The 12,901-nt window shown below is 45.4% G+C and overlaps 1 protein-coding gene across 2 annotated transcripts in view; it reads right to left on the bottom strand.

Moving 5' to 3' along the window:
- Kiaa1549 (KIAA1549 ortholog) overlaps positions 1 to 12,901 on the bottom strand; it is a 127,525-nt gene that overhangs the window by 3,626 nt on the left and 110,998 nt on the right. The window contains exons 17-19 of one of the 2 annotated variants that reach the window (XM_013353271.2): positions 9,613 to 9,659; positions 6,714 to 6,871; positions 1,979 to 2,124 (exon numbers count right to left, since the gene is read on the bottom strand). In XM_013353271.2, the coding sequence (XP_013208725.2) occupies positions 1,979 to 2,124; positions 6,714 to 6,871; positions 9,613 to 9,659 (351 nt within the window). Of the gene's footprint in view, positions 1 to 1,978; positions 2,125 to 6,713; positions 6,875 to 9,612; positions 9,660 to 12,901 lie in introns of both variants that reach the window. The other variant, XM_013353270.2, reaches the window with a different exon arrangement.

Raw genomic sequence — 12,901 nt, forward strand, 5'->3', positions numbered from 1 at the left:
CTCTCCAGTGGTCCAGGGATGCCAAGCCGTCCTCCTCCCATCATCTCCCACCAACTCCCTCCGCTCTCCAGAGTGACCCCTGCCACCCAAGTCCCTGTGTGCTGGGTGTGGAGTGAGTGGGTACAGACAGGAGCTGCTCCAGGGCTTCTTGGGGAGAACAGAGAAAGACTAGGAGTTTGAAAGGAAAAGTGGGGGAACCTACATAGGGTGACATCCCAGAGTGGAGGCAGCTAAGGAATCACTAACAGGACATGATGAGAATCCATGCCTCTGTTCTGGCTCCCAGAGAGTATGCATAAGAACATACTGGGACCTCAAGGCTAAGGCCAACCACCAGGTCATTTCCCGTCTCTTCTGTTTTTGAGTCAGTGTTCTTATCCGTAGGCCCCATCACTTTCTGACCTCCACTCCTCAACTGCTGAGATCACAGGCAAGTTCCTCACACCCGCCCTCCTTCTCCGCCTTAGCCAACAGTTATCTGTCATGCACTCTTAGAACCTTTTTAAAAAGTAGGCTATTTTTACTAGAAGACATTTGGTTTTTCTGATACGGCAGACTATCAATGGATTTGGCATTATTTTGGTAAGAACGATTATATTTTTTTCAGTGACTTTCTTTTTTTGCAGTTATAAAAAAAGGATCTCAGATTAGTGAACTCAATCACTGTACAGTTCAGTATGCTAAATCACAGGTCAGTGAACTCGATCAGTGTACAGTTCGGTATGCTAAATCACAGGTCAGTGCACTAAATTATAGGTCAATCAGCATACATGTTTTTCGTAAATCAGTGTGCAGGCCAGTACACTTGTGGGGCAAACACGGCCTCCTGGCCCTGACTATTTCCACTTCTCACGTCCCCACACCGTGATGAGAGGTACTTCAAGCGAACACTGCTGGACCTAGCAGAAAGCCCACAGTACTTGATAACATGAAGCCGAGCACAGAACACTTTAAGCAAACGCCTGAGGCTATTAAGTCTAGTAAAAGCCTTTTAGTGGAAAACCACACTCTTAGAGTTAAGCTTCCTTTCACCAAGTAAAAGCTTCTGATTGGTAGTGCACGCTGGTAGTCCCAGCAAGGTAGCTGTGTCCACACAGTGAAACCCTGTCTCATACAAACAAACAAAACAAACAAACAAACAAACTTCTAACTATGAGAGGAATTTAATATGGCCAATAATGTTACCATGGCCACCAAGAAGGTAACAGCAATGAGATTAAAACAAAAGCATCTTCAGGTTTGCATTCTCAAAATCAGATTGCTTATGTGAAGATAGAAAATTCTTTAAAAAAAATAGTTATTTTCTTTATTTGTGTTTGTGTGTCTCTGTGTGTGTCTGCACATATGTCAGTGTGTGTTTGTGTGTATGCATGCATGCGTGTGTGTGTGTGTGTGTGTGTCACTGTGTTCCCAGTGAGGCCAGAAGAGGGCATCAGATCTATTGGAGCCAAACTTATGTCCAGCTGGACAGCCACTGGACATGGGTTCTAGTCCTCCTGACTGAACAGCAAATGCTCTTAACCACTGATGAGCTCTCCAGACCCATAAAATTCTTGAGAAAATAAGAAAAGTCCTGGCAGAGATTAATGGTGCTCACACTGAGCAGCTAGAAACCCAAAGGATGATGGATGCCTTGAAATGCCCCAAGTCAGGCACTTAATGCAAAACCATCCCAGATGCTGGTCAAGGTGGGAGTGCCATCAGCACTGTAGGGGTACAGAAAAGGCAAGAGTGTGAAAAGCTACAGTGACCATACCAGAGAAGAAGTCTGGATTTTATTCAGATCCACAACTTGAAACCTGAAACCTGTCTCAAGGAAAATCACAGCCGAGCCACATGTGGAAGGGAGTTTACCAAACTGCAAGCCCAACCAAGTTAAGGCAAGAGGAGTGAAGGGGTGGGAGCCGCAGTTAGCACAGCGTTTAAAAACAGAGTGACCATGTGAGCCCCAGTGGATGTGCAAGCCCCAGGTACTCACGGCTTCTCTTCGCCCCGCCTCCTCCTCCCCGTACACAGGCCAGCCTGGTCCCCCGTACTGGCCGCCTCTGCCAGGAGGAATTTCCACGGGCTGGACCCCAATTCTGCTTGCGATTCCCACCTGCGTCAGGTGCTGGATCTGGGAGCCTGGAAGGAACACAGCAGCCACCAGGTCAGCGTCCACAGCACATCAAAGGGAGGCTGCTGAGCACACCGTCAGCTCTGCCCGCGGGCTTCTTCGAGGAGAGGGAAAGGCAGGTGTTTTTCAAACCCTGTGCTGATCTCAAACATCTTCAGAAGGGTCGTTTCCTAAGAAAGCAGGCGGGGAGGGTGGCTTTCCTTCCCCCTGCACATGATGCTGACACAAGGCCCCTAACCCACCGCCGCTGCCGCCATCAGATGTGTGGGGATGAGGGATCACAGAAGGTGACTGGAAAGGCGCAAAGTGCTTTGAGGCTGTAAAGCTGAAGCCTGGCACCTTCCTGCTTGTAAAGTTGAGATTCACAAAGACCCGAATGCTTGATGTGCTTTTTTTTTTTCCTTAAAAAGCAGGTGATAAAATTACTTCAATCCAGAACACTGAACTTACACTGTATGGTTCTGACAACAGCCACAGCACAAGCAACCCCGCTCGCTAGCTTATAAGCAGGAGGCGGTGAAGGCAAGGCCAAGCTTGCTAATTCCTCACACCCAGACATCAGCTTGGGTGTGCACACAAGCCGAGTCTCTCTCCCTCTCTCTCTCTGTCTCTCTCTGTCTGTCTCTGTCTCTGTCTCTGTCTCTGTCTCTCTCTCTCTCTCTCTCTCTCTCTCTCTCTAGTCAGCATCTGGCACACAGAAACACCCTTACAATGCAATCAAGCAAGAAAAGAATCTTTGTTGTATTTTCTGGTGGCGCGAAGGACCGAGTCCAGGATCTTGTATCTGCTAGGCAAGTGCTCTCTCTACCAACCAGTGAGCTACATCCCAGCTCCTACAACCCGAGCACTGTGAAATACAGTACACAGTTCTAAACACTCCTAGGATCATCGAGTTGCTTTCTGGGGGAGCTTGGGGTAGTGCGGCCTCTCCATTTGGCCCATTATCATGCTGTCCAGTTACCCTCAGCTAACAGACTACATTTTAAAAGGAACTCTTTAATGGCTCTATTTGGACATACGGCAATAACTGATGATCAGGGAAAAAAGTCTGAGTCTCAGCCAGGGCAATGAGTTCCACATGAGCCCCGGCCTGCAAACGCAAAGACTGCAGCAGGAGAAAATCATCCACCAACACCGGCACTGGCGGCTCCACAGACACGGGCTGAGCTCATCTTTAGAGGTTACAGATGTGACCCAGGAAGGGATTACAGCGTACCTTTTGTGTTAAAACACACAGTGGCTAAAATCCTAACGTAGCTCTGACTTTGAATATTGCTTTGATCCCTTAACAAAACAGTGCAGGCTTCCAGCCGACTGGGCTTAGAGCCTGGCAGATCCCCACAGCTGACAAGCCCTGGTCCTCCATTGTCCTCCAGAGGGGGCTCTTGCCCCTGCTGGGCCTCAGTTCCTCACGTCTTCGGTCAGCAGGGAGGGATATTTCAAGAAACAGGAGATACAAGGCAGATCAAGCACCAAACATGTAGGAGGCAACGGGAGGGTCCTAAATCATTTCAAGCCTTTCTTGATCTCTTTATTTTAAATAGCTGCACATTGCCAGATATGGCGGCACACAGCTATAATCCGGGCACTCAGGAGGCAGAGGCAGGTGGATCTCTGTGAGTCTGAGGGCCAGCCTGGTTATATGGTGAGTTCCAAGACAGCCAGACCAACATAGAGAGAAATAAAATAAGATGATTAAGTAGCCGCATGATTTACTCACTGGGTACCCACGGAGGTAACATCCCTGTTATTCTTCCTGCTCTGAATAATGACGTGCTAAACATCTTGGCACATGTCATTTTCCCCTCAATATTTTGGATTTGGGAGCAGGGAGACTGTGTATTCCAAGAAAAACAAAACAAAAACCCTCAAAAGCTCATGAGTCCTACCTCCAAACTGATCCCCAAAAGCCCTCACGACATGATTCTGCTTCCTGCGACCCAGCCGCCCCGTACTCCTGTCACCTTGCCTTCCCCGCCAAGACGAACTCTCCACGCGAGGCAAAACAAAGCCTTCCTCAAGTTGCTTCCTACTAGCAATGAGAACAGTGACTCAAACAGCCACCAGCAGCCGCAATCCAGAAGAACACCAACAATGCAGCTGACGTGTGACCACACCAAGCGCTGCTTGGACACTTGTCATCTGTTAAACACTCCCAACAACCTAGGGACTCAGCACCAGATAAAAAAGCTGGACGAAAATTTAATCACCACATTCTTTGTTTGTTTGTTTATCAAGACAGGGTTTCTCTGGGTAGCCCTGGCTGTTCTGGAACTCACTCTGTAGACCAGGCTGACCTCGAACTCAGAGATCCGCCTGCCTTTGTCATCTGCATGCTGGGATTAAAGGCATGCGCCACCACTGAAAATCACATTTTTATGAATATAATTTCATGGCTGTTTTTTTTAATCAAATTTAATCTATACTTCTCTAGTTTAATTTCGAAACCAGGCTATCTTCTTAGTTCTTTTATAGAGCAAACACACACATACACACACAAACATATGCACACGCACGCACACACATGTACACACCCTTACACTTCTGTGAATTATTTCTTCCTGTTCTTTGCTTATGTCTTCTGAAGGTTCCCTTCTTGTCATTTTGTTTTGTTTTGTTTGGTTTGGTTATTTGAGACAGGGTTTCTCTGTCTAACAGCCCTGGCTGTTCTGGAACTCGCTTTGTAGACCAGGATGGCCTCAAACTCACTGAGATACTCAGATTTACCTGTCTCTGCATCCTGAGTGCTGGAATTAAAGGCATGAGCCGCCACCACCTGGCCTTGTCAAGTTTTAGAATCAATCCTCTACAATGAGCCTCTTTCTCATAATCTCTTACAGATTTTCATTATTTTTCTTTTGCTTATCTTTTGAGACAAGGTCTCTATGTAGCTCTGGTTGTCCTGGAACTCATCTGTAAACCAGACTGGTCTTTAACTAACAGAGATCTGCCTGCTTCTGACTTCCAAGGGCTAGAATTAAAGGTGTAGGATACCACACCTGGCTTCTGGTAATTTTTAAAAACATACATTTGATAGTTTGTGGTTGTTAAGAAAAGGTCTCATGTAGCCCAGGCTGGCCTTGAACCCACTACTCAGTCAAGAGTAATTGTGAATTGATCTTCCTACCTCCACCTTCCTAGGGCTGGGACATCATATATGTACCAACATACATGGTTACATAGATTTGAGGAATGGCTTTGTGTACACCAGGGAGGTACATTAGGAACTGAGTTACTCCCCAGCCCCACATTTGGTAATTTTCTACAATTAGAAAGTATTTCTATGAGCTGGAGATGGCTCAGCAGTTAAGAGCACTAACCACTCACTCAGAGAACCTGGGTTCATTTCCTAGTACACACAAAGTGGCTCACATCCCTTTGTAATTCCAAGTTCACAAGACCCAACACCCTCTTCTGGCCTCCTCGGTCACTGCACAATGTCCACAGACAGACGCACAGGAAAAACACCCATACACACCAAATAAAAAAAAATAAATCTTAAAAAAAATTCTTCCAATAGATAGCAACATTTTCCATTAAATACATTTACACAATTTCCTGCTGGGCAATGGTGGTGCACACCTTTAATTGTAGCACTTGGAAGGCAGAAGCAGGAGGATCTCTGTTAGTTTGGGGCCAGCCTGGTCTACAGAGCTAGTTCTAGAACAGCCAGGGTGGTTATACAGAGAGACTGTCTTAGAAAAAAAATTACATAATTTCATCTCATTAGAAATGATCAGAAGACAGATTGTAGTTGAACATTTGACACAACTTCTAAGTTCGTGCTTTTTTAAAAAAACTAAAAATTAATACATATGATTAGGTTAGCACATATGCATGCTGCCGTGATGATAATGGACTAAACCTCTGAACCATAAGCCATCCCCCATTAAATGTTTTCCTTTATAAGAAACCGCCACACCATGGCCATGGTGTCTCTTCACAGCAAATAGAACTTTGACTAAGACATTTAGCAATCACTGAAAATTTTGGAAATGCCTAAACTACTTTCTTGATGACATCTTAGAAGTGTATATGTATTCTGTAGAGAGAAACTTCAGTCTGGCTTCCCAGAGGAGGGAGAGGGAAGGACCAGGGTGAATGGGCTTAAAACATACTAAGGTGACTTTGCAAAATATATAAGCAACAAGACGAGGCCGGGAAGGGCCGTGATCTCAAGCAGCTCAGACGCTGGAAACAGGACGCATTCACAAACAGCCCTCACTGGTTCTTCACGAGCTGGAAAGCTATAAAAGTAATTTAGGGGAGCAAAAGTCTGAAGCCTGGGTGAACTGCTATAGTAAACCCCACTGAAGGGTCTCACAGCTGTTCCGCTTACAGCTCTGGCGGGCCAATCAAAGGAGCAGATCATAAAGTATAGCTGTAGGGTACCGGAGATTGCTCAGCAGGTGAAGGTTCTTGGTACATAATCCTGACCACCTGAGCTGGAGTCCCAACATCTATTTAAAAAATCCAGAGGGGGAAGCACACATCTGTAATCCCAGCATTCTCAGGGAGAGGCACGAGCTAGTGGGCCAGCTGGCTTGGCTGTAAGCATCCTACTATGCAGAGAAGCAAGTTCAGTCACTGTACCCACCTGTGGTGCCCCCAACAGGCCGAGGCCGGGCCACGGACGGTATCTCCTCAGAGTAGATCCCTCGGGCAGCAAATGGAGCGTCAGCTGATGACTGTGGCTGTGGGGGCTCAGGGGGGACCAACTCTGAAGACGGCAGCAACCCTGGGCCGAAGCTCGGTCTGCTGGGAGAGCACACCCCGTATCAATACCCCTTACCTGACTCTGGAATTTTAAGATAGCGCCCTCTACAGGGATTAAGATGGCTTCGTGTAATTCCCTCTCCTCCACTAGAATATAGGGCATTCTCTATTACCTCAGTACTAAGTCTGCAAGACTTCCATGAGAAGAAAGGGGAGAGGAGGAAAGGGGAAGGGAAGGAAAGGAAGAGTAGAGGAGAGGGGAGGCGTGACTGGAGCCTCACTTTTCACTCTGGCTTCCCATGCTGTACCCCAGAAAGATGCAACCCAGACATAAGTTGTTTGATGCTTACTTTTGGGATTTTGTTTTCAAAAGAAAAACTCCACAGGCAACCTCGCTTTTCTGTCAAGACTGAAAACCAGTTTAAGAAGTGTTCTCAAACTTTTAAAGTTCTGAACCACTTTAAACTTAAGGGGACAAAAAACATTACTGAGGGTTCCTAAGAGCTTTTATGTGGGCTCCATCCATAAATATTAGCTTGAATGTGAGTTAAAACTAAGAACATTTAAGAACAATACTTTAAAAGTCTATTAAAAACACAAGCCTATTACATGCTAGCACAACAATCCGCATGAACCAAACCATCCGCCCAACCACTTACCTCCCAATTAGTGGAGCGGTGCCTGAGATTTGACTCAAATGCCCTCACAGAGGACCTCTAGATTCTCATGCATGCTTTCATTATCTAGAGACTACTCTATTCGTTTCTGTAATCAAACCCATGTAGGAAAGCACTTACATATTTAACACAGTGTATCATCCCTGTATAAATGGCGGGGGGGGGGAATTAAGTTTGATATGTCTAGACCAACATGAATGTTGGTTTTTGTACAGTGTAAAGTCAACACGTTAGGCTAGGGATACTTCCCCCCCAAAAGTGGACAGCACATAAAAATCCAAGTTATGTAGATGCACATGTACATTTGTATTTCTATAAAAGCCCAGTGATAGCAGCTTAACTGTAGATATTTTTTTAAAAAGTGAAAATCAAAATTCCTCCAAACAGCAGTTTCCCATGTATATGATATATCATCTGACGTGTGTTACTTTAGGAGTTTCCCATGTATGCGATATGTCATCTGACGTGTGTTACTTTAGGAGGATCTGTCCTTACAGAGGATGTTCTTAGAGAAGGAAGGGGGACCCTAACCATCTACCAGGAAATACTCTGACTATCTTGATTCCACACCAAAACACCATGGAATCTGCCACAGGACTCTGGAGGAACTTCCCACACTCTGTCCCATTAAAATCCACTGTTCTGTCTTATGACAACCATCATTGGGAAAATGCAAATTATAAAGAATGGATAGGGACACTCCTAATTTCACAATAGTAAGAAAAAGTTCATCCAGAAAAGCCTGTAGGTGCTCAGACACTGTCAAATTCGCAAGTGTAGATAGAAAGTAACAATGCCTAATTTTCGCTTGAGTAGGAAGACAGATACGTCTTCCTGAACATGTCTGTTACTATCTGACTTAAAAAATTTTGTTGTTGGGCAGTGGTGGTACACATGCCTTTAATTCCAGCACTTGGGAGGCAGAGGCAGGTGGATCTCTGTGAGTTTGAGGCCAGCCTGATCTACAGAGCTAGTTCCAGGACAGGTTCCAAAGCTACAGAGAAACCCTGTCTCAGAAACCAAAAACAAATTGTTTAGGTTTATTAAATTTCATGTGCATGAGTAATTCACCTACATGTATGTATGTGTGGCATGTGCAAACTTGGACACCAGAAGACGGCACTGGGTCCCCAACACTGGAGTTACAGGTGGTTGTCAGTGACCACGTGGGCCCTAGGAACCAAACCCTGATCCTTTGCAAGAACAATAGGTGCCTTAACTGTTGAGCCATCTCTCCAGCCCCCTCACTACCTTTTTAAATGTTTTTCACCACCTGATTTTAAAAACAACTTCTTGCTCACAAATATTGTCAACTCGGGTGAGCTGGGCAGGCTCAGAGCTCACTGCCAAAATCCCTCTCCTCTAGGTTTTATTTGGTGAAACTCTGAGCACAAACTGATGTAGTCTCAAATGCTGATCTACTCAAATGGCATTTCCCCCCTTTGCCCTCTTTGAAGGAGGATATTTTACTGCTTGGTTTTTAACATGCTAAGTCACCCTTATGTTGCTAACCCCCAGATTGGTTGTAATATGATATCCTTTTCATGTATTGCTTCATGTTTGTAAATATCTGGTTTCATATTCTTTCTACCTTTGTTCACGAGTAAAATTGTCCTTAATATTTCCATTTTCACAAGGTCCTTGTTCTTGTTAATCATCCTTTTCTGGATCTCAAGTCCCTTCTCCATCTCTCATACGGTGGCAGAACTTAAATCCAGCATCATGTGCATGTGTACGTGTGTAGCTGTGTGTGGCCATGTGCTATGGCACACATGAGATCAGAGGGCAGCTTGCTGGAGTCAGTTCTCTTCCTCCTACCGTGCAGGTCCCCGTGACTGAAATCAGGTAGGCAAGCTTGGTGGCAAGCACCTTTATCCACTGAGCCATCTTGCCTGCCCAAGTTCTAACATTTGTGCAATAAGCATTTTGGCCACTGAACAACTTCCCAAATTCCAACAGTTTACTCTTCTGGTTAGATCAAGAAAATACACAACCCAGAGTTTGATAACTGTTCAAATTAACTAAAAAATATGTTTGTAAAACTGAAAAAAAAAATCAGCCTGCCCGAGAAAGCCAGGATAGGATTTCTCCTGGAAAGCTTACCTTGGTAATGGGCCTGATGGGGGAGTCATCCCATAGTCCTCATATCTCTGGGGGAAATGGAAAAGAACACAAAAATAAATATTAATACTCATAAAATGACAATAGCAAGCTTAGAAACTTAGGTCAACTTTCAGGAATATTATTACTGTTATGTTGTCATTGAGGAGTGTTTCACTATGCTGCCTTAGCTAGCCCAGACCTTAGTATGTAGTGCAGGCTAGTCCCAAACTCAAGAGATCTGCCTGTCTCTTCCTCCTGAGTGCTAGGATTAAAGGAGTATACTGCCACACCTAGCAAGGACTGTTTCTGCTTTGTCTGTTGTTGATTTTTGCTTTGAGATAGGGTCTCTAAACAGCCCTGGCTGTCTTGGAACTCACTATGTAGACCACGCTAGCCTCAAACTCACAGAAATCCACTTTCCTCTACCATCTGACCACTAGGATTAAAGGTACGCGCTCAGCACCAGGGAAGAACTGTTTTCTTATTATAGCTTAGCATGCAACCGGGGTCCTCCAACAAACAGCAATAATGCAAATTTTTCAATTGATTGACTTATTTATAATTTTATTTTATACTTTATGTGTAAGGGTGTTTCGCCTGCATGAATATCTGTGCAGTACATCTATGCCGTGTCGGCAGGGCCAGAAGGCGGCATTGGGTCCCCTAGAACTGGAGTTACAGACAGCTATGAGCCACCATGTCTAACTGACAGACTGTCTCTCCTCCCATAAGCTGACTGCGCACACTACTGACTGCTTCCCTGACTATGTTTAAGCCTTATTCATTTCACACCATCCCATTGACAAGTCTTGGAATTATTCTGGTGCTATTGGAGCCAATTTTTAAAACCAAAAATTTAAAACTGGGAGACTAAGGCTGCTAGGACATTAAAGGCTTCCAACGAAAAAGGAATGCTTTTGTTTCTTCTATAAAAACTGAGCAAATGGATGGCTGGTTCATCTAGGCAGGGTCTCATTGACTTAGTAAGAAGCTGCCTGGGGCTGAAGAGATGGCTCAGTGGTTAAGAGCATTGCCTGCTTTTCCAAAGGTCCTGAGTTCAATTCCCGGCAACCACATGGTGGCTCAAAACCATCTGTAAAGAGGTCTGGTGCCCTCTTCTGGCCTTCAGGCATACAGACAGAATATTGTATACATAATAAATAAATAAATAAATAAATAGATAGATAGATAGATAGATAGATAGATAAATAAATATTAAAAAAAAAAGAAGCTGACTGGCTGTGGACAGTGTCAAAGAGTACCTCCACACCTGGCCTGGACAAGGACCTGGATTTAACGCTCACCACTGCCAGATCCATACGCAATCTGGGCTAGGGATGTAGCCCAGTGGCAGATCACTGGTCTGGCACAATGCCAGATCGGAGCACAACTCCCAGTAGTAAGATAAAAGCAACGGTCAAACTGTTTGTCTTCTTTCTTTTCACTGGACAACATTCCCAGAAAGTAGTGGATTTCAAGCTGGGTGGTGGTGGCGCACACCTTTAACCCCAGCATTAGGGAGGCAGAGGCAGGCGGATCTCTGAGTCTGAGGCTAGCCTGGTCTACAGAGTAAGTTCCAGGACAGCCAGGGCTACTGAGGGAAATCCTGTCTTGAAAAACCATTAAGACAAAAGGAAGGAAGAAGGGAAGGAGGAAGGGAGGGAGGGAAAGAGGGAGGGAGGGAGAAAAGGAAGGAAGGAAGGAAGGAAGGAAGGAGTGGGATTTCACGGTGGCATTTCATGCCTATGTGTCATTACACTTTGTTCCTTTCTGTAGCTTCCGGCCCTTCCTCCCCTCAAACAGCCTCTGCTCCTGCTTCCGTGTCACCTGCATTCCACTGTCCCCTTCTCTTGGGACCTCTTCCTGCCCCTCATGGTCCCGTTCTACGTCCACGCTCTACATATACATAAACATATAAACCTAGATTCTACACACATGAGAAAGCATGCTATTTATCTTCCTAAGGCTGGCTTATTTGCTTAACATAATGACCTCTGGCTCTATCCATGTTCCCACGGAGGTCATTACTGTTCTTTACAGCTGGATAAAGTCCCGTTTCCTATGCACACATCTTCATCTGTCCACCAGCTGACAGGCACGCAGGCTGGTTCTGTTCAGTAGCCACGTGAACCATGCAACACTTCAGGACCAAGGAGCCACCACGGCGGCCACGTCAGTTTCCATTTCCATCACAGATAAGGGTTTCTGTCTCCCCACATCCACCCCAGCATTTGTGTCCCCCTGTCTGTCCAGCTGTTCTTCCTTCTCTTCAGACAGGGTCTCGCTATGTAGCTCTGGCTGTGCTAGAAGTCACTATGGAGACCAAGCGAGTTTGAACTCACACTGACCTGCCCACCTCTACTGAGATTAAAGGCATGCTCCACCACACCTAGCTGACTATCCAGATACGAATCCCTTGTCTCACGTGTTCAGAAAGCTATGTTTAGTAGTAAGAACAGTTAACAACTAGATGGGTATTTCTCCCACGTGACATCAGCTGCCCACACTGAGGAATTCTGCATCTCTTGTCAAGAAGAAAATAATCTATGTTGAAAGAATCACACGAACCTCAGAGATAAAGATTCCATACATACACATACATATGCACAGACACACATTTCTGGAGAGACAGATAGACACCCTCAGGATTACTTTACCATGGGTTTAAAAAAAAATCGGAAAAACCCAACCAGTGAATTTACATTGTCACCTATTAACCTTCCTCTGGAGTTAATAGGTGACAATGCAGTTAGTGCAATCATTTCATCTGAAAGTAGTAGGAAGTAGTATGAGTACTATTTCCATGAGTGTGACTTGTATGTCCTCAGTGTGATGTGATTTCCGTGAGTGTGACTTGTATGTCCTCAGTGTGAGTGTGATTTCCGTGAGTGTGGCTTTTATGCCATTAGTGTGAGTGTCATTTCCGTGAGTGTGCCGTTTCCGTGAGTGTGACTTGTATGTCCTCTCTTAAAGATAATCTGTGGTAGGGGGTGGCTCAGTCAGTAAATTATTTGCTGTCCAGGTTGGAGGACCCTGAGTTGGACCCCAACATCCACATCATAATCCAGCATGCATTTATAACCCCAGTGCTGGGGAGCTGGAGCAGGAAGAGGATCCCTTTGGCTTACTGGCCAACCAGCCTGGAAGAACTGATAAGTTTGAGAGAAAGACCCACCCACCTCACCAAAATGGGCAGCTCCTAAGGAACAGCACCTGAGCCTGACCTCTGGTCTCCACATGTCTGTGCACGCACAGGTACCCACTCAGAACCAGCACCAACCCCATCCCC

Source organism: Microtus ochrogaster, unplaced genomic scaffold, assembly GCF_000317375.1.
Source record: "Microtus ochrogaster isolate Prairie Vole_2 unplaced genomic scaffold, MicOch1.0 UNK4, whole genome shotgun sequence".
NCBI lineage: Eukaryota > Metazoa > Chordata > Mammalia > Rodentia > Cricetidae > Microtus > Microtus ochrogaster.